This window comes from Pseudorca crassidens, chromosome 2, assembly GCF_039906515.1.
Source record: "Pseudorca crassidens isolate mPseCra1 chromosome 2, mPseCra1.hap1, whole genome shotgun sequence".
NCBI lineage: Eukaryota > Metazoa > Chordata > Mammalia > Artiodactyla > Delphinidae > Pseudorca > Pseudorca crassidens.
The window spans coordinates 55,110,386-55,138,119 of record NC_090297.1 but is presented as its reverse complement, the minus strand read 5'-3'; the positions used below and the strand labels follow the sequence as shown (position 1 = coordinate 55,138,119).

Sequence of the window (27,734 nt, the reverse complement as noted above, 5' to 3'; positions counted from 1 at the left end):
AAGTTATCAACGGGCAGGGTCTGTATCTGTCTAAACTGCTCTGCACACCGATCTCAGACAGACACACGTGAAGGAGGCAATGAATGTTTTTTCCTTACTGAAGCTGAACCCGAACCCCAGGACAGAAGTTCATCACACCCTCTGACATCCTCCAGCATTTTACCTCTTCCCACCTTCTAGCTAGAATTACTGTCCTAACAGGAAACTGTTGGATCCTCCATCCCTAGACTCAAAGATCCTTGAGGGTGAGATCTATATCTGAGCCTTGTCTGTTACCCCTGAAGCAGAGATTCCCAGTACTTTTCACATCAAGGCGCACACTCTGCGTGATATCTGCAGCATACAGACTGGGAAGATCTGCATGGAAGTACTATTTCTCGAATGTTTTGATACTTTTGTTTGATAAATTCTAAAATCTTACTTTCCTCTAATGCCAAATCCAATTAAACATAAATTAAACATAGAGCAATGATTAAATAAATCAATATAGAGCAATCATAATTCTAAATAAGTTTAAAAATGATAAACACTCCCTTCTCCCAACATTACTGCCAATGGAACCAGTACAAAAATAGGTAAATGGAGAGAGAAAAAGCCTGCTTGTCGGATGATTTCATGGGACTATACATGTCAAAACATATCAACTGTATATGCTAAACATGTGAAGTTTATTAGATGTCAATTATTCCTCAATAAATTTGATTTAATAATAGTGTAAATTTATTAAGCATCATACAAACTAGTTTTTTTTTTTTTTTTTTTTTTTTGTGGTACGCAGGCCTCTCACTGCTGTGGCCTCTCCCGCTGCGGAGCACAGGCTCTGGACGCGCAGGCTCAGTGGCCATGGCTCATGGGCCCAGCCGCTCCGCGGCATGTGGGATCTTCCTGGACCGGGGCACGAACCCGTGTCCCCTGCATCGGCAGGGGGACTCTCAACCACTGCACCACGAGGGAAGCCCCACAAACTAGTTTTATACACAGTTTGATGTTTTATAAAGACTCTATGAGTTTGCTATTATACCCATTTTACAGATAAAGAACTAACTTGCTCAGAGTCATAAGGGCAGAGTCATGATTTGACCTAGGTGTCTGCCTCCAAAGTCCTGGCTCTTTCCAGAACACTGTAGTGTTTCTACATGTCCATAGATACATGCTGAATGAATTGGCACTGAATAGATAAAAAATGCACTGAGTACTTCTTAAGAGGAAGAATAAATATATAAACATGTTGATGGTTTTCAATCAGAATAATCAGTTGCGTCAGTTTGTAAATATACAGTGTAAATAAATACAATTAAGGAGACACTTGACTCCTTAAGGAACGATTTCAAAACTGAAATAAGACATAAGGCTAAAGTGAGCATTTAATCTTGTGAGAAAAAACAAACTGCTGAACTGCTAAAACTGGCACACACCAGCTGGGAGTCCAATGTCATGGGCTTTACCATCGACCTCAAGGGCTGGTCTACCTGGAAAATGGCAGAGACACAAGCTACAGCTTGGAAGGTAGAGTCGACGGTAATTACAGCACTCAGAACTGTGCGTGAGGTCAAACAATAGTGTACTTTATTTTATCTTTTTGCGTTACGCGGGCCTCTCATTGCTGTGGCCTCTCCCGTTGCGGAGCACAGGCTCCGGACGCGCAGGCTCAGCGGCCATGGCTCATGGGCCCAGCCGCTCTGCGGCATGTGGGATCCTCCCAGACCGGGGCACGAATCCGTGTCCCCTGCATCGGCAGGCGGACTCTCAACCACTGCACCACCAGGGAAGCCCTCAATAGTGTATTTTAGATAATAAAGGGAGTTTTTATTTGAGAGAGAAACTATAGCGCTGACACCTCTTAATTATTTTGTAGGTGCTCAGCTGGTTAGAGATGTGAGCCTGATGTGTCTTTTTCTTTGTCAAATTGAACAGGCATAAGAAAGCCATTTGGACACGGGCCCAGTGCTATTTTGCACTCTTTACTTAATTTAGGTTGGCTCTTAGGAACTAGAAGGGATACCCTGGTAAATCAGATGGGCTGGGAATAAGCAGCCGTGGGTTAAAATGCCATCTCTGACTGGCAAGCTCTCTGACCTTCAGTTTAACTTTCTATCCAGTATCCAAAGGCATCTTTCTAAAACGGAAATCAAATCCCACCACTGATTTGCTTAAAACTGTTCAAAGGTTTCCCACAAAATCACATCTAGTGTTAAATCCAACCCCATCAGGCCCTGTACCATCTGGTGCCTTCCTACTCCCCAGGCTCACCTTTCCCCTTTTCAACTCACTACGTTGTACACCGAGAGCTATTTCTTTTTAGTTCTGTAAATATGCCAATCTTTTTGCAATGGAATAACTCTTCACCTTCTCAGAGAGACCTTCCCTGACCACCCTCCATTATTATCCTCCCTTAGAGCATCCAGTATTTTCCTTCATAGGAAATTTTTGCCATAGATGGCAAAAATTGGTAAGTTCGGTGTATTTATTTCTGCCGCTATTTGTTTTGTGTCTCTCATGCAGAGGAGCTGTCAGTCCCAGGAGGGCAGGGGCCAAGTCAATTTTGTTCATCACATTCCCTGGCCCTGGCACAAGCCCAGTTTTTAGGAAGCACTCAGTCAGTATTTGCTGAGTGAATCAGTGAATGATGATGTTGGCCAAGGCATGTGATTTCACAATCTCCACATCTGTAAAGTAACAGATTTGGACAAGCTATTTCCAAAGACCCTGTAGAAACCCAGAGAAAAGTGGTAAGAGGGCAAAGAATGAAGGTCAATAGGAAGGAAGTACATGGATTTACAACTAGAGAGAAAGAGCTTTTATCAAGTTGATGAAAGAAAAAAGGAAGAGGATTCTCACTTCCTATTTGCTTGGAAGCTGTAGGTCAGTACTATGAGATTATTAATAGTGATTCAATACTTTGCAAAATGTCCAAACAGCACCAAGAAACATTTAAATGAGGATGATGGAGAAAACTTAATATTGGCCTTTAAAGGATGTGGAGCTCCCTGTGATGGTTCCTGTTTCTCTAAAGGCAAAACTCTCCATCCCCTTCAACAACTGACTATTTCTCACTTACATGTCCTATGCTAATTATAAGTGAAGACCAAGAATTTTGCCATACCCATTGGCTTATTTTTTCTTTGACAAACTGTCATCAGATAAGCAGCTGAAAAACCGTGCCTTTCCTCTTTCTAGGCATTCCTGTCTATTGGGTCTCAAGATCCGCCTGCACACAGTGTACTGAACTGTCTGTGGATGATTCTAACATATGGGTCCCAGATTCCACAGTCCCCAAATATTTTCCTTCCAATTTTATCATCTACATCTGACTAGTTCTTATGTCATTGGCCTCTCCAGTCAAAACAAAACCAACCACGTCCCCAAACTCCTTGCCTGCCTTCTTTAATACTTAACCCACCAGGCCAATGAGAAAGAGCTGGATTATGAACCGCCTGTATTTGGGCTGTGACTTTCCCAATAGCATTATCCAGCGGAAGTACAAAGGGAAAATGCCCTGTAACAGAAAGCCTGTGCTCCCACTTCGAGGAACTTTGGGCTTCCCGATGCCCAGCCCAACACTGCTCAGCAAAGCACACAGAGCTATCTACTTCCCACAGCTTGCCAAATGTAAAATACAGGAGCTGTCGTAAGCACACAGAGGTGCAGACACACAAAAACACACATCCTGGGCTTCCCTGGTGGCGCAGTGGTTAGGAGTCCGCCTGCCGATGCAGGGGACGCAGGTTCGTGCCCCGGTCCGGGAGGATCCCACATGCTGCGGAGCGGCTGGGCCCGTGAGCTGTGGCCACTGAGCCTGCATGTACGGAGCCTGTGCTCCACAGCGGGGGAGGCCGCAGCAGTGAGAGGCCCGCGTACCGCAAAAACAAAAACAAAAAACAAAAAAAAAAACAAAAAAACCACACACATCCTTTCCTAACAGACCAGAAATTACACAGCACCTTTCAGTAATACTCTGTGCAACTGCAATCCTTTTGGAGGGAAGTAAAATAAATTAACATCCTGAGGACTCCAAACAAAATTTCTAGCCTTATGCCCTATCACACCTTTCCAATTCCTACTCCTTGCTCACATCCTGAGTATCGTTTTACCACGTATTCTGGAGGGGCCATATTTCATGGATACTGTGTATGCTGTTCCAGAAGGGGCAAGCATATTGAGTGTTTGACCACGTGCCAGGCACTTTGCAAGGTCTTTTATTTATATTATCTCAGTTAATTCTTACAACAATTCTATGAGGTGGGTTTTATTTATTATTCAGGAAACCAAGGCATATAGAGGTTAATTTTCCCAAGTATTTAACAGCTAGCAAGAGCCAGAATGTGGAGGTTTACCAAAGCGATACTGTTATTATCATTTTATAGCTAAGGATATTCTGGCTCCAAGGGAGGAGTTACTTAAGCTTTGGGCCTGGAATAGGATCCAGGCCACACTGTCCTCTGATTCTTCCACTAAAGCCCATTGCCGAAGTTAGGTTAATGGCAGCTGACTCAGCCATCTCATTGTATTTACTTTAGTCTAATACTAAGGAGAGGACATCCACAAATCTCTGATTCTGTTCCAAGCTCACAGTTCATCATGTCCATTCTAAGCTAATTACATGATGTAAAATAACCAGTCCATTCTGTCCTTGATTCTGTTGAGGCAGCTTGGTCATGGGCTCAGATAATCCAGAACAAATTTCTGGGGCAATCTAAAATCAGCACAGGATCCACGGCTCTACCCTCTTTCTTTCTCAGAGACCATTCCCAGAGGACCCAAAGGTCAAGGTAGTTTCCAAACACTCATGGAAAGAATACGACAAAATTAGCAGAGATGGAGTTCTCAACCCTGGCTGACCATCACAATCAGCTTTTGGAGCCTACGGGTTCCCAGGCTTTACCAAGCCAACATTCGGATTCACTAGGTCTGGGTTGGGGGCCAAAGAATAGGCATTTGTGTGTGTGTGTGTGTGGTACGCGGGCCTCTCACTGCTGTGGCCTCTCCCATTGCGGAGCACAGGCTCCGGACACGCAGGCTCAGCGGCCGTGGCTCACGGACCCAGCCGCTCTGCGGCATGTGGGATCCTCCTGGACCGGGGCACGAACCCGTGTCCCCTGCATCGGCAGGTGGACTCCCAACCACTGCGCCACCAGGGAAGCCCCAAGAATAGGCATTTTTGACAAAGCACATGAGGTGACCCTGATGATCAGCCAGGTTTGGGACAACTCAACCAAGAGGTTAAACTCCGTTGTCCTGTCCGTTTCCTTAGCTTCACTTGCTTCTTAGACTCTCTCTCTCTCTCTCTCTCTGTCTTCAGCATATAAATATTTTCAAGTTGCTCTAACTTAAAAAACTATCATCTGCAGAACCATCCCTAAATCCTATCCCTTCCTAAGTTATCAGTGACCTTTCACCTTTTCTCTGCCAATCAATCAGTGACCTTTCAACTTTCTCTGCCATGGACAGTGGTCTCCACGGACTCTCTGCTTCTTGCCATCCCATTAACCACTCATCTTGGATAAGGCCATGCTTGCGTAGGCCATGGCCCCTCTCCACGACCCCTCCCACTTTTGGACGACCTAGTCTACTTCCAGTTTTCTCTTTTCCCAGGCTAACTACTCTTCTATCCGTTCTTCACAAAGCCTTCTTGCCTGACCTGCTTAAAGTCTGTCAGCTGCTTGACTTCAAGCTAAGAAACAGATCAAAACAAAAACCAAACCAAACCCAAAGCAAACTCCTCAGACTGATACACAAGGCCCATTAAAATCTGGCTTAGTGCTACCTTCATTTTCCGTTACTTATCATATTCCCTCCTCCACAGTGGTCGGCACGTTCCACAGATTCTGAAATGGGAAATGTGTTTGCCACAAGCACGTCACCTAATTCCTACTGTCTTCTAAGACTCAACTCAACCTCACGATTTGGGCCAAGTGCCCCAGGCTTACCTTTATCATGACAGCATTTAGCACTGCATCACGACCATTTGTCTGTTGATTTTTCTCCTCATTCCTAGTGCCCTCAACACACATAGGACAAGGTTGTGAGCTCTCTGAGGGGAGAAATTCTGTCTTATTTACCCTGGTGTGTGCCACAGTAACTACGGTAAAGCTGTCCCCTGAGAGAAGCTTGTTATGAGAGAGAGAGATAGAGTCAGGGTTGGTTCTGGTCTCAAGCTTTGGTGAGGAACAAAATGAAGCTGCTGCTAACTAACGTATGGAACACGGGCTGGGGAGGAGGTTTGGGTGGGAAGAGAGAAGGTGATAGGTTTGGTCAAAAGAGACTGAAGTGTTATTAGGCAGAATACAGTAATGGGGAGAAATCCCTTCATCCTAAGCAGTCCGCTGTAAGGAGCACATCGGACAAGGAGTCAGGACATGTATGTTTAGTCACGTCGATACCAACAATTTGTTGTTTGACTTTAGGTAGGTCAGTTAATAGATCCTATCTAGTTTAGGTAGTTAGGCTTGTTTCTCATCTATAATATTGAGTAAACATTTTTCCTTGGTATCCATGGTAAGACTAAGACAAAAGTACATAGTGGTGTATGAGGTACCCAGGAACAATGGACTGATTTTCTTGTGTGCATTGCATGTTTGAAATCACCATAGTTAGTTTCATGCAAATAATATATTCATCTAGATAGTCTGTCTCTATATAGTCTCCCTATACCTAAGACATTTATATGCGCTGATCTGCTGTCAAGCTAAGAAAGCCAGGCCTGACTTATAGCACATCACGACTACATTCTTCTCTTCACTAAGGTCCTTCCAAAAGTCTCGGTTATTCCATTACAAAGATGAGACAACAAAAGTACAAAGGAAATCCTAGTTCTATTCATTCATTTATTCATTCAATAAGCATTTACTGTGTACCTGCTATGGGTAAAGCACTGGATTGAGCACCTGGCATACAAAAAACAAATGAAAAGGAATAGAGCATCAAACAGATGTTCAATATAAAAAAACATTAAAATTCTATAATAAGAATGTACCATAGAACAAAGTAATGAAGAGTTGTAACTGGGCCAACACAACACTGAAGGGTCACCCCAGCCTCTCAGCTCCCCTGGGGGTGGCTGAGGACTCCACTGAGGCTGGATCTCAGCCCATCTTCCCCTACTGCTCAATCCTGCTTCCTTCCCTTCCCCCACAGACTGCCAACCTCCATCTCAGAGTCTGCCTCCTGGTAAACCCAACCTGCTACAACAGACAAGGAATTCTTACCGAACAAGAGCAAAGTATGGAGGAGTAATAGAAACTGGAGATTTGAAACAATGAAAGGGATTCCCTGAGGATACAGCTCAGAGGGCTTAAGGAAGAGGAGCAGAAGATGAATTTTAAAGGCTTCCACCTTTATCTTAGAGGTAAACTATCAGAGGTTTTTGAGAAATGGAGTTACGGAGCAGATATTTTCAGAATACCTACAGTGTGTAGGATATATTGAAAATGAGAAAGAATAGAAGGGAAAACTTTTGGGAAGTGGTTTCTACATTAATTCATCTTCTAGAAAGGCAATGAACATTTACGTTTATGGTACTGGAGTGGAGAAAACAAAGGGGATTCAAGACACACCTTTGAACTATGGAATCTAAGCCAAGTTTCCCTTCAATGAAAAGGGTAACGAGGGACTTCCCTGGTGGCGCAGTGGTTAAGACTCCGCCCTCCCAATGCAGTGGGGCCGGGTTTGATACATGGTCAGGGAACTAGATCCCACATGCATGCTGCAACTAAGAGTTCGCATGCCACACTAAGGAGCCCTTGAGCCTCAACTAAGGAGCCCTTGAGCCTCAACTGAGGAGCCCACCTGCCACAACTAAGACCCGGCACAACCAAATAAATAAATAAATATTAAAAAAAAAAGGATAACGAGACCTACATCACCACTGGATGTGATGAGAAGGAAGAGGGACACACAGATAAATGCCTAGCCAGGTGTCTTGTACATAGTAAATACTCGGCAAATATTCATTCTCTCACACTCTCATTTGGTCAAAACTGTTAAAGCCTGAAGTACTGGGTAGAAAAAGGCACGGAAGAATTCCCAGTGTAATCAGGAGAGGGGTACCCAGATTGGGGAGTAAGTTTAGAGGAAAGTGTTCTTGTTTGTTTGACTGTTTTAAATTTTGAGGTAGCTACAGGATAATCATGGAGAGATGTGTCCCCTGAAGTTGGTTCCTCAATAAATAAACTCAGAAACAGGCCAGGGCTGGAGACAGAGATTTAGAATTGAGTAGCATGTGGTAGGAGTGGGAGTACTGCATACATCGAGAACATTCAGGGAGATAACACTCAGCGAGCAGAGGGAGGTGGTGAAGAGAGGACACGTGGGGACATCCACTGTAGGGAAAAGGAGCTCAAGAAGAAGGATGAAGAGGCCTGGACAGAGAAGTCCGGGGATAAATGGCACAGGACAATTTTATAGGAACTAAGGATGACAGAGTTTCAAAAAAGCAGCTTACATGCCAAATGTTATATAGCGGTCAAGTGAAACTGTGGAGGGGTCCCTTGAGATCCTCCAGGGAGCAATGATATATTGAAAACCTGGGACAGTCTAAATGTTGAACTGGAATAGATTGGTTGTTTCAACAATGTTACACAATTACACACTGCTACAATGATAGAGATGTATATTTATTTACATAGACACAGAAGAATGATTTGCTAAGTAAAATCATTTAAAATCAGAATACATTTGCTAAGTAAAAAAACAAACAAACAACAAAAAACCAGGCTGTATCCATTATGATCATAGGTATTATGGAAAGAGTATATATATACTCTTTCCATAATGAATATATGTGGCTAATAAAATCTTCTGAAATCAGTGTAATAGGGTTGTTGTGAGAAACTATAAGATGAGACTTCAAAGTAGCTCGCAATATAGGGATAGAGCTTGAAGGGGAAGCAAGGTGAAGAAAAGGGCCCTCTGTTTGTGTACTTAATTTTGTGTATATACATACGTACACCCACACACATGAATGTAAACGGAACCATATAACCTCAAGAATCTAGATTTCTCAGTGACTGAATAGTTTTTTAGATGTTATAAAAATAATTACCAATCTTTTATAATACTAATGCAATCATGAAGCTGGAGTAATTAGGCATTAAGAAAACCCCTAGAAATTCCTAGTTTTGTTGATTTTTATTCTTTTATTATAGACAGAACACAGCTTTACACTGCATTGGTATTAGCATTTTTTTTTTTTGCGGTATGCAGGCCTCTCACTGTTGTGGTCCCTCCCGTTGTGGAGCACAGGGTCCGGACGCGCAGGCTCAGCGGCCGTGGCTCACGGGCCCACCCGCTCCGCGGCATGTGGGATCTTCCCGGACCGGGGCACGAACCCGTGTCCCCTGCATCGGCAGGCGGACCCCCAACCACTGCGCCACCAGGGAAGCCCGGTATTAGCATTTTTAATACATAATTTTCAAGCTATTTTAAAGAAAGGTGAAAAACCTATAGCACAGAGCCAATCTTTGTCGTTCACAGAAGGAAGCAATGAAGCCACTGAAATTAACAGCATGGTCCATAGCCACCAGTGCCCACCTGTACCTCCTGCAGCATTTCCTGCTGTAACGTGACTTATAAACGCCTCTTTCACCCCGTGAATCCTGTTTCTCAGTGAAGACGGCAATGTGACCAAGATCGAAGTTTGCAACTTCAAATGCTCTTTAAATCAAATACAATAAAGAAAGTCCAGACACCTTTTCTTCTGGCGAGAAAGACTAACTCCCACTTCCACTCTCACCTCAACTGTGTAACTCAAGAGAGCAAGAGGCAACTTTCCTTGGACTCTTCAAATAAACTCTCTTTACGGATCAGGCTACGCACAAGAAAATAGCTCAGCAGGAATTTTAAGAGAGAGAGAGAGAGAGAGAGAGAGAGAGAGAAAGTGAGAAACTAGAGATAAAAGCAGGAAAGACCCTGAGCAAAACATGACCAGCACCATCATGTAACACATGCACTGTCAAACGTTAGTCATTTGAATGGATTCAGGGGCAAGGAGTCAATTTAGAAAGTAGAGATCTGGCAGGGATGGTTTTAAGACGAAGAATACACATGTGTGTTGGATGGATGGACACATGACCTAGTTTTGGATAAATGAAGCTAAGAATGGTTTACAATTTGTGTGAGTCTGTTTCCAGCTAGGCTGAGAGGCAATCTGAAACTGTGTTATCAATTAGGGACCCATTGATGGATTATATACAGTCTAAGGCTGGACATCTTACAGATGTAAATATCAGACATGTGATAGCCTACGAAGCACATTAATTCTGCTCTGAAAAGGGGCATGAGCTGGAGAGGCGGGAAAGGGGGAGCTCTGAGGTCACCCTCCACCATCTCCCACTCCTCTCGTATTACAAATGAGTGTTCAAGAATGTGGATTTTGGGATGCAGCCACTGTCTGGTGGAATGTCACAAAACTTCAAATACAAGCAAGTCAGTTCTCAGACACCTGAATATTGCCAAAAATGGCTTGTAAATCCAGCTACGTCAACGGTGCCGAGAACAACTCCTGTCAGGTAGGACGTTAAGACTTGAGGCGTGCTCTTGGAAACAGCAAAACTCAAGATCTGATCTTTAACTACATACCTCTGCCCTCACCATCCTTTTCCTCCCCACCTCTCCCTTGACAAATAAAGACTGTAATAAAACAGCATATTGTCAGGATTCCCAGTTATTTGCGCAGCTGAGCTCTACCCTAAACCTCTATCACAGAAGAGAACTCTTAGTATAACCACCAGGTCTTCAGTGCCTCCCCGTCCCCGTCCCACCCCCACCACCGGCCTCACTCTCAGCTGATGGTTTTGCTTCCTACTTCTCTGAGAAAACGCAGTTACGAAGGGCATGTCCCCAAGTTCCCAACATCACGTCGGTCGTTCTGGGCATCTCCACATGCCCTCTCTTTCTTCCCTCCTCTCATTAGAAATGAATGCCCTGTGCTTCTACATCCTCTACTTGGAATCCCACCATCTCTTGCCTAATCAAGGAAAAGACTCTAGCAATTGTCTCTTTTCACTCCTTACTTTTCTCTACTGGATCCTTCCCCTTGGCACATGACCTTGCCATAATTTCTCTCAATTTAAAAATATTCTCTTGGGGCTTCCCTGGTGGTGCAGTGGATAAGAATTCGCCTGCCAAGGCAGGGGACACATGTTCGAGCCCTGGTCCAGGAAGATCCCACGTGCCGCGGAGCAACTAAGCACGTGCACCACAACTACTGAGCCTGTGCTCTAGAGCCCACGAGCCACGACTACTGAGCCTGCGTGCCTAGAGCCCATGCTCCACAGCAAGAGAAGCCACCGCAGCGAGAAGCCCGCACACTGCAACGAAGAGTAGCCCCCGCTTGCCGCAACTAGAGGAAGCCCGCGCGCAGCAACAAAGACCCAACGCAGCCAAAAATAAATAAACAAATAAATAAATTTGTTTATTTATTAAAAAAAAAATTTCTTGACTCCATGTGGCCCTCCAGCTTCCCTTTCAGCAGACCTTTGGAGTTCACGTACTTATTGTCTCCATCTCCTTTCCTGCATTCTTAAGAGCTTGAACCAATAAGTATTAGCCTTTCATTCTATCCTACTGTCCCACCAAACAACCCTGGTCAAGTTCACCAATAACCTCTATATTGCTAAATTCCATGGTCAGTTTTCTTAGCCCTGGTCTTAGTGGGCCAACTTAGCACAGCTGATCTCTCCCTCCTTCTTGAAACACTTTCTTCATTTGGCCTCAGGGAGATGGCTCTCCTGTTTCTCCCACCAGACTGACTGCCATCTCAGATTTTGCGACTGCTTCCTTCTCGTGTCAGTGACCTCTAAGTGGTCAAGTGTCCCAAGACTCAGTCCCTGGACTCTACTCTTTTTTACTCATAGCCACTTGCTATATTATGATCTTATTGAGTCTCATGATTTACGTACTCCCTATACACGATGAATCTCATTTATAAATCCCCAGTCTGGTCCATTCTCTGGACTCTAGACTTGGATATCCCACTGTCTAGGAGACATTTTCACTTAGGTAACTCACTTAACTTTTCTAAAACTGAAAAGTTGATTCCATGCGTCCCACACAAACCTGCTCTTCCTCTACTTCCCCATCACAATCAATGGCAACTCTGTCCTTCTCGTTGATAAGGTCGGATATCTTGGAAGTCCTTCCTGACTCTTCTCTTATTCTCACACACCCTATGCTGGGCACAGCTGAGGGAAAGAGGGCAAGTACTGAATCTGACAGTCAAAAGACTCAAGTTCCAGCTCTGTGCCCTGTTCCAGCTTTGGAATCTCCCATAATTCATTTTCTCCGCCCATTCCAGGTCCTTCTCTACTCTCTTCAGTTTTTTTTTTTTTTTTTTTTTTTTTTTGCGGTACGCGGGCCTCTCACTGCTGCGGCCTCTCCCGTTGCGGAGCGCAGGCTCCGGACACGCAGGCCCAGCGGCCATGGCTCACAGGCCCAGCCGCTCCGCGGCATGTGGGATCTTCCCGGACCAGGGCACGAACCCGTGTCCCCTGCATCGGCAGGCGGACTCTCAACCACTGCGCCACCAGGGAAGCCCCTCTTCAGTTATTTTTTATGAAAAATATTTTCACTGAGCTTCCTTTCTAGCAGTAAATAAACCCCCCACCTGCTCCAGAAGGCCTCAATATTCTCTGACCAATTTTTTAAAAAATGACTGAATTCATTATATATTGGTCTAGGCGATAAGTGCCTGGCAGATTTAAGTCAGGTCATTTAGATAGCAGCTATAGTTTTATTACCCTTAAGCAATATAAAGCTTACAGTTCTTTCTTTCCAGACCTAATAGATTACCTGGTTTGTGTATACAACGCCCAAAGGCTACAATTCTTCCCCTGAACCAATACTGGTTGGGCCTCTCAAAGTAAATATTCTGGCCCTCTGGCTTTTCTCTTGGCTTTTACATGTCTCCAGGAGGCCTGGAATCTGGGAAATACAGTTCTTCATGTTGAAGGGTTAACTCCTTTATCTCTCTAGTAATGAGGGAAGTCTTAGGACCCTCCTGAGCCTCAGATTATTCCTTGGTAAAATTCTAGGATTGAGGCTGGTGATTTCTAAAGGCACTTCAGCTTTTAAAATGTGAAGCCTTTAGGTTCTGAGGCCCATCACTCAACAAGTGTGCATAACAAGACAAACAGAGTGAGAAATGTAGACTGGAACTCCAGAGAAAGCAGAGACACAGTGTCACTTGGAAGCTATACATAACCATGTGTACAGGTGCCTTAGTAGTTATTACTACTGCAGATGACTGGGTTCTAACAAGACCATGAAGAAAGTTCAACCTCAACATACAGTCAGTTGTCCATATCCACAGATGCGAAACTCGCAGATACGAAGTGCCAACTGTAATCATTGTACCTCACCATTTTATATAAGGGACTTGAGCATCTGTAGATTTTGGTATCCTTGGGGGCTCCTTGGAGCCAAGTGCCTGCAGATACTGAGGGACGACTGTATAGCATCATGGCACTGTTCAGTAGTAGAAAAGCTCCTTCATCATTCTTCAATCCCACCTCCCAAATTAAAAATTATAGATAGGGAATACAAATGAATTCAACACTTCCTAAGTGCAGAGACAAATGGGTCTCTCAAGTAACCTTTAAAATAACAAATGTAAAACTGCTAACAAATGAGGTAATGGATTAAAGAATCTAGCAAATCACATGGCATACTCCATATATGTAGATGTGTAGTAAAGGCTCAATACACGTCCACTCGATTTTCTTCTTCCTTTCCTTCTTTTTTTTTTTTTTTTTTTTTTTTTTTTGCGGTACGCGGACCTCTCACTGCTGCGACCTCTCCCGTTGTGGAGTGCAGGCTCCGGACACGACGCAGGCTCAGTGGCCATGGCTCACGGGCCCAGCCGCTCCACGGCATGTGGGATCTTCCCAGACCGGGTCACAAACCCGTGTCCCCTGAATCGGCAGGCAGACTCTCAACCACTGTGCCACCAGGGAAGCCCCCTTTCCTTCTTTTGAGTGTCAACTTGCTAGAAAGAAATACCTGATTTCAAGTACACATTTTTTCTTCAAAACTTAAAGAAAATCGCTAAAGCAATAAATTTATTCAACTTGAATTTGGTAGAATATAGTTCACCTTTATAAAACCAAGAGATTACTGACCTGAATTTAAGTCTCGTCCTGGATTGAAGGCCCGGCTATTAACAGTAGTAGACAGTCGATCACAACTAATTGTTCTAGATACATTGGTATTAAAGTTCCCATCAAATCTGAAACAACAGAAGAGAATTAGCAGTATTTATTTGGTGGTTATTCAATCCAGAAAACTAACCAACAAAAGTAATACTTCATAGTGTGTACAAAATAGGTCAGCTCATAAACAGTAAAACTGCAATTTAAGTATTTTTAAAAAATCACCTCAGAGCAGTGTGGGTAAAACCAACATCTGCATCTAGAAGGTTTTAGAAATCAAGATCAATTCTAAGGAGATTAAAAAAAAAATCCTTCAAGCCAACTTTTCCCCCAATGAACTTGATTCAGGTACTATTGATAAAATCATACAGAAAATAAATTTGACAAAATTCAGACTAGAATGACAAAAATTCAGACCTGAGCTCTGATGTGATATGTGAAACAATTCTTTAAATTATCCTGTCTGAAAACCAAAGACCAAGAACAAAAATAGACAGTAGTGAAGGAGAAAGAATGGCTGTGGAGTAGGAAAGATCTAGATTTGAATCCTTGTTCTGTCACTATTAAATGTGTGGACTTGCACAAATTGTGCAATCTGTCTGAGCCCCAGGTTTCCTATCTGAAGAAAAAAAAAAGAAATAATAAAACACTTTCCAAAGCTGTCAAAAAGATTGTAAATAATGTATCACAGTTCCTCTCATGATAAATGACACAGAGCTTGCACCTTCCAGGTTGTAATATAGATGAGGCCAAGGTCTTTCTTGATTTCCAGTGGGAGTGCAATGCTGTTACTAGAGCTAGAACAATGCTAGTGCTCTGGTTAGTAGCTGATCAATAAACACTAGTGTAATCAGTGACTCATTTGCCAGGGCAAACAACAGTCTCCAAGAAAATAATAGGAAAATGTACCGACTCATTTATACATAGTCACTAAGACTATTTTTAAGTGAATTTAATCCAGGAGTAACGAAAGAGAAAAATCTTGAACCTCTAAATAAGCTATTTGGGATTGCAGATACTGAGAAGATTCATTAAGTTTCTAAGAGTTACCTGCAAATAAACGCAATCTGAAGTTAGATTTTTAAAAACTTGTGTTAAAATGTGTACCTTAGATGATAAATGTCATTAATGAAATTCCATTAACGCAGGTAGACAAGCTCTATAACCCTGGAAAAACACTCCTAAAAATCAAGGTCCACGTGATTATTCACATGAATATTGATTTTCTGGATCTTATATAAGAACTACTAAAATGAACTGATCGCATAAGCAAAGGGGCTAGGTATTCAAAGAGTGTGCTGGGTTCCAAAGCAGAAGTTCAACAGTTTTGTTTCGATAAATATCATCTCAAAGGAGGTGGCGTTTTAAGGGATTTGAAGAGACTCTTTAGTCCAGCCTCTCACGCAGTACACAATTATATCAACATTGTCAACTGTGCTTCCAAGGACACAGTTGCTTCACCAGTGGGGTCACTCTTCCTTGGACCTGCTCCAGTTTGTCTAGACGAGAAGATTGCTGCCTCAAAAGCCACAGATGGAGAGAAAAGAGGAGATTAATACATCAGCAGCTGCCGGTGTGCATAAGCAACATAATCTCACTGTCCCTCTCTTGTTTTAGCATTTAACATCTGTGAAGCAAGAGTAGCATTAGACAGGGAACTCACTTGCCCTCCATGTGCTAGACAGCCACATTAAACCTATTCCATCACATACTTTTTAATAAAAGACAGACAATATTTAGGCTTTGTGGCCTACAAGGTCTCTGTCACAGCTACTAAACTCTGCCATTGTGGTGTGAAAGCAACCAAAGAGAATTTACAGAAGAATAAGTGTGGCTGTGTTCCAGTAAAACTCAATTTTCAAAAACAGGTGGTGTGCCAGACTGGTTTCACCACTCCTGATCTAGACCAGGGCAGTCCTACAGAATTCTCTGAGATGATGAAAAGGTGTTATTTTTGCACTGTCCAATATGGCAGCCACATGTGGCTACCAGCATTTGAAATGTGGCTAATGTAAGAGAGATTAAATTTTCAATTTTGTTTAATCTTAATTTAAATGTAAACAGTCACCGAATAGTGGCCACCATATTGGACAGTGCAAGTCTAGAAAGTTCTCCTGATTATCTGCCTAATTATCCTTCAAGTCTTTGTTCACTTATCACTTCCCCAGAAAGGTCTATTCTGATTGTGGGTGACTTCCTAGTCTATGTCAAGTGTCTCCATCTTCTCTCAAAGCAAGAGTCATAGTTTTTAATTTACGGCTCCATTTGCATATGTTTTTAAAAATAAATTTATTTATTTATTTTTGGCTGCATTGGGTCTTCGTTGCTGCACGCGGGCTTTCTCTAGTTGCAGTGAGCAGGGGTTGCTCTTTGCAGTGCGCCGGCTTCCCATTGCGTTGGCTTCTCTTTGTTGCAGAGCACGGGCTCTAGGCGTGTGGGCTTCAGTAGTTGTGGCTCGCGGGCTCCAGAGCGCAGGCTCAATAGTTGTGGCGCATGGGCTTAGTTGCTCTGTGGCATGTGGGATCTTCCTGGACCAGGGCTTGAACCCATGTCCCCTGCACTGGCAGGCAGATTCTTAACCACTGCGCCACCAGGGAAGTCCCTGTGTATGTTTTTAATGGGTGGATTTTGATAGATCAGGCTATATGAACAGACAAGAGCCCCTTGAGAGCAGACCCCACGTCTTGTTGGTTTTATTCACCACTGTGCATACATAACACTTAGCATTGTTCTTGTCAAAAGCAGGCACTCATATTAACTGATCTTCTATGAACATCCATCGTGACAGTGCTTAGCCCTATTCTGGGCTTCCTCAGAAGCCTCCAGAGGTCCAACAAGTGAGGATCATGACTCAGATAAATGGTTCCTAATTACTGAAAGTCTAGCCATATCAGAATCATGTGGAAGCATGTTGGAATGCAGATTCCTGGGATCCACCCTAGAAGAGTCTGATTTAGTGAGTCTGGGGTGGGGCCCTGGAATCGGACTTTGACAGTCTCTCCAGGGGTGAGAAGCCCTCCAATCCTGTCATGCAGATTCTTTAGAAATAAGGCAGTAGAACGGCTTTCCACGTGAGCACAGGTACTTCTCTGTATGCCTCAAAGAGACCAAGGACAGAGGACCTTTCAATTTGAATCAAGAGAGCAGAGTAATTCTTAGGTATGCCTGAAACTCACATCCGGACTTTGCAGTACAAATTACAAACTTTTTTTAGACCTACCTATCTCACGGTTGAGGAAAGTGACACCAAGGAACACATAGCAAATCAGGGACCTGAGAGAGACTTGACCTTATCACCCAGCTCTCTGTCCAAGGATGAGCCACACACCACACTGCTTCATTTAAGTGACAAATAAGGAAGAACTTGTTAAAGGGGACAGGCAACTCAAGAGTTACTGACAACTTCTCCCAGAAGACGTGTGAGCTTGAAGACAGCCCCGTTCTCCCTGGGTGGAGACTCCACGGCCAGGACCTGGGCCATCAGCCCTACCCCTGGAGAAGGCTGAAGCCCAGCACCGAGCACGTACAGACTTCCCAGGCCGTTGTGAAATGAGAGTTCGCTCCTGGGACCAGAGAGACCAGGGAACTATTTTATTGGTTGTTTTTCTTTTTGTACTGTATTGTTATAAAAACATTTTTATAACAATAAAACTGAAAGTAACACATTAACAAGAGTAGGTGCTCAGTAAACATTTGTCAGTCATAAAAGGTTTCACAATATAGTGCTGGTCATCAATAATCTGCCCAACCTTCTCTTCCCACTGTCTCCCAACCTATAGCTCTAACCAGACCAGTCCCTCAATACATGTTTTTTCTGTTGGGTCCGAACTGTGATGCTCTCTGGTGTTCACTGCGCCCATTCTACAAAGCCCCCAGCTCTTCTCATCTTCCTTCCAGGAAGTCCTCTTGTCAGCCCCAGCCTGTGAGGAGCCCTCTCTCCTCTAAACTGACTAGTGCCACTCTGAATCTTAATTCATGTTTGTGTGTCTTTTCCCTAATTTTTAAATATTGTTTTGTAATCAGGCTTAGCATAATGTCAATGCAGTTGATGTGTGACAGACACAGACTGGTTGGTTTTAGATTCTGCTTATATCAGCAAAATACTAATCAATAAAAATTCTAACATAAGATTTATTACAAATAATGAGAAAATTATCTTACTTATTTTGCCTTCCCCATATACTAAATAAAGGTGAAGTGAGGGGAGATGCCAAGATATTTTGTTATGGAAGCCTTATTGTCTAAACCCTACCATGTAGCACTTGAACTCCCAATTCTCTCTAAAACCTTGAGAAGTTCTTAGTTCTGCCAATGGATTGTAAGTTCCTTGAGGATTTATATTTCTCTCTCAGGTTTACTGCATTCCTGGGAATGTATAGTTCTCCATAAGTTTTCTTATTGATGGCTGACTACTGTGGAAGGGCAGAGAGCTAAGTCACTGGAAAGCTTTGTATATTTTATTAAATCATATTCATGAACATCTATGATGAACAAGGAACTGCCACCCTGGCAAAGCATGGTCAGGAGCATGGCCTCAGAGGTACACAGACCTGGATTGGAGTCTGGGTTTAAATTGCTTATTGTTGTCTACCTCTTGCATAGAACTTACATTTTCTAAGCCTCCATTTTTCTCATCTACAATATGGTGATAAAAATAGTACCTATTTCATAATCAGAAAACAGCTTGTAAGAGCCTAGTACATAGTAAACATTTAATAAATAATAATAACTAGTAATGGATGTATTAGTAATGATAACAGTTAACAGCTACTGTGTTGTGTGTGTATATATATAATATCAAGAATATTCCAAGTGTTATACATGGATCAACTCATCTAATCTTCACAAGCCCAAGGGAAATATTATTATTATCTCCATCTGAAGACCAAGAAACTGAGGCACAGAACGGTTAAATTAAGAAGCTCAAATTTATAAGCAGCTCATGCAGCTCAATAACAAACAACCCAATCCAAAAATGGGCAGAAGACCTAAATAGACATTTCTCCAAAGAAGATATACAGATTGCCAACAAACACATGAAAGAATGCTCAACATCATTAATCATTAGAGAAATGCAAATCAAAACTACAATGAGATATCATCTCACACCAGTCAGAATGGCCATCATCAAAAAATCTAGAAACAATAAATGCTGGAGAGGGTGTGGAGAAAAGGGAACACTCTTGCACTGCTGGTGGGAATGTGAATTGGTACAGCCACTATGGAGAACAGTATGGAGGTTCCTTAAAAAACTACAAATAGAACTACCATATGACCCAGCAATCCCACTACTGGGCATACACCCTGAGAAAACCATAATTCAAAAAGAGTCATGTACCAAAATGTTCACTGCAGCTCTATTTACAATAGCCCGGAGATGGAAACAACCTAAGTGTCCATCATCGGATGAATGGATAAAGAAGATGTGGCACATATATACAATGGAATATTACTCAGCCATAAAAAGAAACGAAATTGAGCTATTTGTAATGAGGTGGATAGACCTAGAGTATGTCATACAGAGTGAAGTAAGTCAGAAAGAGAAAGACAAATACTGTACGCTAACACATATATATGGAATTTAAGAAAAAAAAATGTCATGAAGAACCTAGGGGTAAGACAGGAATAAAGACACAGACCTACTGAAGAACGGACCTGAGCATATGGGGAGGGGGAAGAGTAAGCTGTGACAAAGCGAGAGAGTGGCATGGACATATATACACTACCAAACGTAAAATAGATAGCTAGTGGGAAGCAGCCGCATAGCACAGGGAGATAGCTCGGTGCTTTGTGACCACCTAGAGGGGTGGGATAGGGAGGGCGGGAGGGAGGGAGACGCAAGAGGGAAGAGATATGGGAACATATGTATATGTATAACTGATTCACTTTGTTATAAAGCAGAAACTAACACACCATTGTAAAGCAATTATACTCCAATAAAGATGTAAAAAAAAAAAAAGAAGCTCAAGATTCATAGCTGGAAGTAACAGATCCAAGATTTGAACATATATTCAAGCTCTCATTCATAATGAATACATTACACTGTATCTCAATAAATCAATCAATAAATCATCATTAACATTATCTAACAGCTGAAGTAGAATTCAATTCTCTCAAAGGAAAGGATTAATCTGAAAGCTTGGGGGGCTTAGGGGAAACCTTTGCTTTCTACTTAATAGGAAATGACAGTAGCTAAGCATAAGGGTTCACAATGGATAGCTACAGAGAAAGATCTCTAGGGACAAAGATGAGGATGCAAAGGAAGACGAAGAAGATATTAAAGGCAGGTGTTCTCTATTAATTGTAGATACCTTAGATTTTTAAAATGTTTACCACTGGCATAGCTTTGGAATTGGCCATTTTGGGGTTACACTTTTTATTATTTCACTCCAGAAAAGTCTCAAGCTCCCTTCCCATTCACCGCTAAAATCTGAGAGGTTTCAGGGCAGCAGTGGTAGCTAGAAGTTCCACGTGAACAGAAGAGCGAGCATGTCCATTCTCTGCATGGAGAAGAGATACAGCAGACCTGGGGCCAGCTCATAGCAATTTTCTCCTTTTCCTGGTACCAACTTTCTCCTCTGAGAGCAAGACCCTGGCATTCTGGTAATCTGACAACCTTAAGCAAATGGCTTATGTACAAGAAAGATAAGAGAGAACTAAGAAAAGACCAAGAAAGAGGAAATTTCACCAAATTCTGAAAAATTCTCACATGGGACAACGAATTCCAGGTGCTGAACAACATAACGGACAACAGACACAACTTAAGCTTTACTGTAAATGTGAGCGAGGCGTAAAACTGAAACACAGCTCAGGGACGCCTCAGCTGATGTGGTGCAAACACACAGCCTTCCAGATATCAGACCTGATCCAAAAGTAACACAGAAAATACCTGAAGCTCTTATTTTTCTGAAGGAATCCACAGAACAACCCTGATGTTTGAGAATTAAATAACCACTTTGCAGGAGAACCTCAGCCAGAGGGGCAATTTGACCTATTGTCTAGCTGGCTCACAGACCTTTGGATTCTGAAAGTTTACTAGCAACGGATGAAACAGATTGTTACCTTGTTTCAAGAACTGGATTTACTCCTTGCTTCCTGGGTAATCCCCACATAGTGAATACTGGTGGTTTTAAATTAACTTATACCTATTAAATCCCCACATTCTGATATTGAAAGGATTCAGGGACATGACAATCATTCTCCTTCCTCCTGCTTCTTGCTCCATGGAGTTCTTTAAGTGGCAACAGTCTCAATGTCTTGAGTTCTCCCGCATGTGGGGAGCACCCACTCCAAAACCGAGTTAACATGAAATGCAAGAAATAAACCTCACTCTGCTTCTATGGCTGCCGACACTGCTGACGTGCAGGCAGGGAAGGAAGCAGGTGTCAACAGGGGGCTTAAGAGATATAGGAGCACGGTGTGTCCAGAGCTGCTGAGTCAGCTGGGAGAAGTAATTACGTGAGCAAAACCCCCGTGATTATCTCTCCACCTTCTACTCACTCACACTCAGTAATGCTTGTTTCTCTTCTGGACTCCAAACACAGCAGTAAAACTCGCTTAGCCATCCTCCAGGCACCAGACGAACAGTGGCTTTGCCGAAGACAGGAGCACATTTTTATGCCCATATGCCTTTTAGAAAAATGATTTCTAAAAAGAAACGTGCTATTTACCCTGATTTGGAGACTGAGAAATGTGAAGTTCATTCTTATAATCCGTTATAAAAAGATGTCAGTTACTCTTAAGGGTTACCTAAGAGATTTTTCACTGAGAAATATATTAGCTGCCAGTCATATTTATAAAACTTCAGGTTTATGGAAAGGTCAAGAACTGGTAAAATTATAGATCTTCCTATAAAATAAGCAGGCAATTCAACTTATCTTTATATCTGTCCTTTAAAAAAGTAGTAAGAGAACAATCCTATATAAATCTCCTGTACGCTCTCACTCTAAAAAGGGGAGATAGTGGATTACGACTGCTTTCTGTATTCATTTTCATAAGATAAAACCGGTGCCTGAAAATTAGTTTCAAGAGAAATAACTCCATCTTTCCTACCCGTTCAAGTTAAAAAAGGAAAAAACTTCCTTCTGGATTTACTTTCATGAACAACTGATCGAAACTTCATCCCGAGGGAGAAAACAGAACTGTGACTCCCACTTTGATCTCTTCCCCATGGAGAAATTCACTCCCTGCCTGGCTTGCAAGATGTTCACTTGATTGACGTTTGCTCTGATGTGCAAACTGCTTTGAACTTCAGACATTTAATTCCCATCAGGCTGCAGTCATTTTTATTCTCCTTCAACAGGATTTACAAGCAGGAGATCAGCAAATGTAGAAGGTAAAATAAATTTGCAGAAGCTTTGAATCTCACATCAAAACAGTGTTCAAGTGAGTTCCAATTGGATTTCATTCAGCCTCGATTCACAGTGTAAATCAACTTTTCAGTGGAGTCCCAGTTTAAAAAGAAAAAGATATAAAGGAGAGAGACACATACACCAGTTGGGGTTTACTTCCTGAAATCTCTTTCTTGGTCTTTGTTTAAATTTCCTTTGGAAGGTGATTTGCCAGGCAAATCACTTAAAACCCTGGGTTTTCCTCAACATTTGCAGCGAAGCTGCTCAATTTATCACATAGCACACAAAAACCACACCCACAGTGTGGGTTCCAAGGGCGCTGGTGAAATGTGGTATTGTTCATGGGCACATTTTAAAGGTAATAATTTAAAAAGCAAATCCCTGTGGATATCTCAGAAGAGCAAGGCTTACAGTGATAGTCCATAAATAAAGCCAATATGATGACAGCTAATGGAGTAGGGGATATTTTTTACTTGTCTGTTGTTTTTAATCACTGCTCGAGATAGGTGCAAAAGGTTTAAAAAAAAACCAAACCAAAACACCACACATACACACCATTTCTTGTGGAAGCAAAATCTGTTATCGGATCAGAAGCTGGTGTGGAACAAATGCTGTGAGACTTCGGGTGGAGCTCCCAGCACAAGGCAGTCCCTTGCTGCTGGTGTCACTGAACTACCAAGTTCCATTCTAAGAGCAGCACACATTTTTCTGGGAAGCAAAGAAGGCAAGACCCCTCGACCAGTAGCTCCAGGAGCCTTTAAGAGGAGATCTGGACACCAAAAAACATCCTAGTAACGGCCCAACAGTGCCTGGTTTACTCAGATATGACAGGGGGACATTTCACTTCACCTCCATTCAACCAGGTTCCTGCTCATTCTTTCTGGGAAGTGTCTGCTCTCCAAATATTTGAGCAATACCAGTTGAAAAGAATTAAACAAGAGCCCCCTTATCTTCCACTTAACCACCCATGAGAATAACGTTAAGCAAAGAAAGAGCTAAGATAAAAATCAAACATCTACACTGGCAAATATTTAAACTCTGTTTGAATGGTGGGGGAAGAGGTAAGAATGGGATCACTTCAAAAAGGAACTCTCGCATTTATAAAGAAAATGATACTCGACACCCAGCCCCAACTGAGTTTACTTATTCAAACACCTAAATTAATGGGCAAGCTGAAAAGCTGTCAAATAATGTGTAATCACGTTCCAAGAAATGGTTTTTCCTTCCATCTCTGCAGAGATTGGAGAGATAAGTCACATTCTTTCTGTTCTTATCAGTAATAAGGATTAAATCTTCAGGGTTCAGCAACCCAGCCAGAGTGGAAACAAGGCTGGTTTCAAATGCCCTTGGAAGGTAAGGTTTTAGAGCAATCAAGTGTCTCCCTCTCTGTGAGAGTCTAAGTGTCACACAAACCAGTCATATTTCTTTTTTACCATTCTCACTACCCCCCTCCCCACCCCCCTGCCCACAGCAGATCACTGGGAGGAGGCCCTGCTGTAATCTGGTTTTGGCTTCTAGATTCCATTTAACCTGCCTTCTCACACAAGCTTGGAAAATTGCACAGGTGTGACATCTGGGGGAATTGGAAGTGGATCCACAACCACGTCAAACATTTACCCTTTAACTTCCTCGTCACCAGGTTGGGACAGCGATGCATGAAGAAGAAAGAAAGAAAGGTATCTGAAAAAAATACGAGAAAACAGGCAGGTGGACAGAGCCCGGGTGGGATCCTCAGGCTCCCTTTGTGCCATTCTGTAGCCCCCTGTCCATCTTACCACTTGACCTCTAACAAGGACTTCATACACTTTACAGTTATTTATTTATATACTTTCTCCCTTGCTAGGAAGATGTAAAGAGAGAGATCCTTTCCCATGTTTATTCCTAGAGCCTAGCCCAGAGCCTGCCTGTGAAGAGTAAAATTTTAGCAAATGCTGAATGACAAAATGCAGAAAACCGAAGAGGCTGAGGCTTGCCAGGACTGGAGACCAGAGCTTGTAAATTCGTGGGTTTTCTTCCTGCACATACGCTGGGTGCTTAGTAAATAGCAGACAACTGTGAGTGGTATGACACAGACATCAAAGAGAAGCACTGAGAACCTCAGTTAGCCGATGACCTTGGAGATGAACTGGTTCATTCAATCTCTCAGGCACATTTGTGAAGGAGACAGACAAGGCCTATCCAAATCTCCCTGTTCTGTAGAAGGAACATGAAACGTAAGATGTGGAATACTTACGGTTAATGTGTCCTCAAAAGGAATTACTGACCCAATATTCAAAAGTTAATAAAGCTATGAGTCTGAAGATAGCTGGGTCCATCATCTTACCAGACCAGTCGAGTCTCCAAGAAAGATAATAGACATGGGATTTTTAAATCTTGACCTTCTTTGGAACACTGATATTTTTGCACAATAAAACACATGAAAACCTCAAGGGAAGTCCTCTGCTATAACAGGGTCTATTTCTTAAAGCTGGCAAAGACTACTCGGTAGTTTCTTTTAGAGACTAGCTAGCTAGCTAGGGAGCAAGCAAGAAGGAAAACCGCAAGACCACTGCTCCCTAAAATCCATAAAAGGCCACTGGTGAAAATCAGTCTTCTAAGCAGTGTGGCAGGTCTCCTGTCCTTCCTTCAGTGAAGGTCACACAAGAAAAATCTAGAAAGCAGGAGTGTCAGCAGACCCAAATGCATATGTTTTCTGCCATGAGGGTGCTCATCAATACACCTAAAGATACATTTATATGTTTATAAATATCACACACACACACACACACACACACACACACGGAAATGACACAGACTACTGCAGTAACATGGTTTTAAGACTGAGAGATAAACTAACCAGACCGTGGGAGCTTAATATTCAGCCAATTTAGAAACTTCAGAGGGTCATACAATAGCCTGAAGTGAAATTCTAAGAAGGAATACATAGTTCAGCATTTCAATGGGCAGATAAGCCATTCCGATTTTACCACTGGTCAAAATATTTTACCATTAAAAGAAAACATGATTTGGAATCAGCAAACCTGGGCTCCACACCCAGTTCCCCAGAGTCCTGACACAATCCCTCTGAGCCTATTTCCTCATGTGCAAAACGCAGGAGGAGGGGGACTGTACCCAACTGGACTGATAGGATCATAGGAAGAAGGTAATGTAAGTAAAATAATGTTTACAGAAGAAAGTATTCTACTGAAGCATAAACATATGTAACTCTTTTACATAAGTTAGATATTGTAACTGAGTAGGCCTTCTGAAATGTAAGGTGTTCTACAAAATCTTTGTTGAATTTTGAGCTCAACGCAAGTCCTTCTGGTACCAATATCCATAAAGACTGTATCTGTAACATTTGGCCTGCCTGCAGGTAATAATAATTTTTAAGTGGACTGGAGATGAAATTGTGAGATAAGGCAGGGAGAACACTTGAAAGACTGAGATTCACCTTTCAGTACTGTGAGGGCAAAAACACAAAACACATCTTCCTGTGGAAGGAACAGGACCTGCGATAAAATTAAACTCAGTGGTCAAGAACCACGCTTGTCACTTTATTTGACCTTGTGTTACCCAAAGAAAAATAGAACGAGAGTCATTAGCGCAAAAGCACCTGGCTAAGTCACAGTGCTTTGTTTCTCATAAGAACAGTAATAATAAGAAATAAAATGTATATAGGGTTAAACAATTTTTATCATTTTTTTTCATGTGCACCACCTTGAAATAGGGCTGGAAAAAATAGGATTTGCCCACATGTGGATCAGCTGTTATGCCTAGAAACATCATTTTATACAAAACTCAAGTGTGCATCAGCACAGCATTAAAACTATACCTTTCCACTATGCCCTCTCCCCTGAACTGCCATGCATATAACATAGTTGGGGGGGGGGTGAAAACATCTGTGGGATGAAAGTAAAGTGATGCTACAGGCTAAAAACTCAACTGCTGGGCTTCCCTGGTGGGGCAGTGGTTAAGAATCCGCCTGCCAATGCAGGGGACATGGGTTCGATCCCTGGTCCGGGAAGATCCCACATGCTACAGAGCAACAAAGCCTGTGCGCCACAACTACTGAGCCTGTACTCTAGAGCCCGCGAGCCACAACTACTGAAGTCAATGCGCCTAGAGCCCGTGCTCTGCAACAAGAGAAGCCACCACAATGAGAAGCCCGCACACTACAATGAAGAGTAGCCCCTGCTCGCCGCAACTAGAAGAAAGCCTGAGGGCAGCAACAAAGACCCAACACACCCCAATACAAATAAATTTAAAAAACCCAAAAACTCAACTGCTTGCCAAACACCTCCTAAGAATGATCCACATGTGACTTAAATTCAAAATCAGCATGTTCATACTGAATTCACCTTCCTCTTAAATATCTTTTGCTCTTATTTTCATTGTTAGTTAATAATTCCTCTCCTCTGAGATGTTCAACTTAAAATTTAGAATCATCTTTTAAAATCTTCCTCCCCACCCAGATCTCCAATAAAATCTAGTTGGCAGAATCTATATATTCTATATTCCCTGTCTATGGGTAATATTCTAGGTAACCCATCACCACCCAGGACATCTTTTGTTTTGCTACAATCCTTCCTTGAGGTGTCCTTACTTTTCTCCTAGATTATTAGGGTGGCCCAGCTTGACGAACAACTTGTCTCTTCACCACAGTTTATCCTTCACTTGCCAACGAATTAACTTACCCAAATCTCAGACCTTAACCACAGTCTTTCTTTGCTTTAAAACCTACTGTTTACAGAGGGAAATTTGTCCAGGCAATCAAGGATTCTGAGCCCACCCCATACATCTCTTACCTGCCATTCCAGCTATATCTTACCCCTCACCACACTCAATGCTTTATGATGCTCGCTGTTTTCTGGTCTGAAGCATCCTTTCCCCTAGATATGTCTGCAGGAGTTCTACTCTTCAAGACCTCAACTACCACTCTTCTACCAAGCCTGAGTGCTCAGAGACCTCTGTTCATAATCACTTTTTCTTCTAAAAAAGTCTTTGGGTTTTTCATGACACTTGACACAGTCTGCTTAGTTTACTCTGCACCCTCTGAGCTCCTAAAGGTACAAACTGCTTTATTCACCTTTGTCTATCAGACAGGGTCTAGCACGATGTCTTGCACTTAACTATCTTGAACATGATACAGACAAGTTGAGTTGAAGGAGACATATACATAGATATCTGGAAATTTTGTGCTTTTAAATTCACCCTGCATAATAATCATTAGTATTGTTATAATAATTATTCATATCTA

The 27,734-nt window shown here is 42.5% G+C and overlaps 1 protein-coding gene across 6 annotated transcripts in view; it reads right to left on the bottom strand.

Annotated features, from left to right (window-relative positions):
- Positions 1–27,734, bottom strand: part of CACHD1 (cache domain containing 1) — a 235,360-nt gene that overhangs the window by 83,340 nt on the left and 124,286 nt on the right. For all 6 annotated transcript variants that reach the window (XR_010940869.1, XM_067726415.1, XM_067726410.1 and 3 more), the window contains exon 4: positions 14,115–14,221. Coding sequence is in view for 5 of the 6 variants with exons in the window: in XM_067726415.1 (XP_067582516.1) it covers positions 14,115–14,221 (107 nt within the window). In the remaining variant the exon portion in view is untranslated. The remainder of the gene's footprint in view (positions 1–14,114; positions 14,222–27,734) is intronic.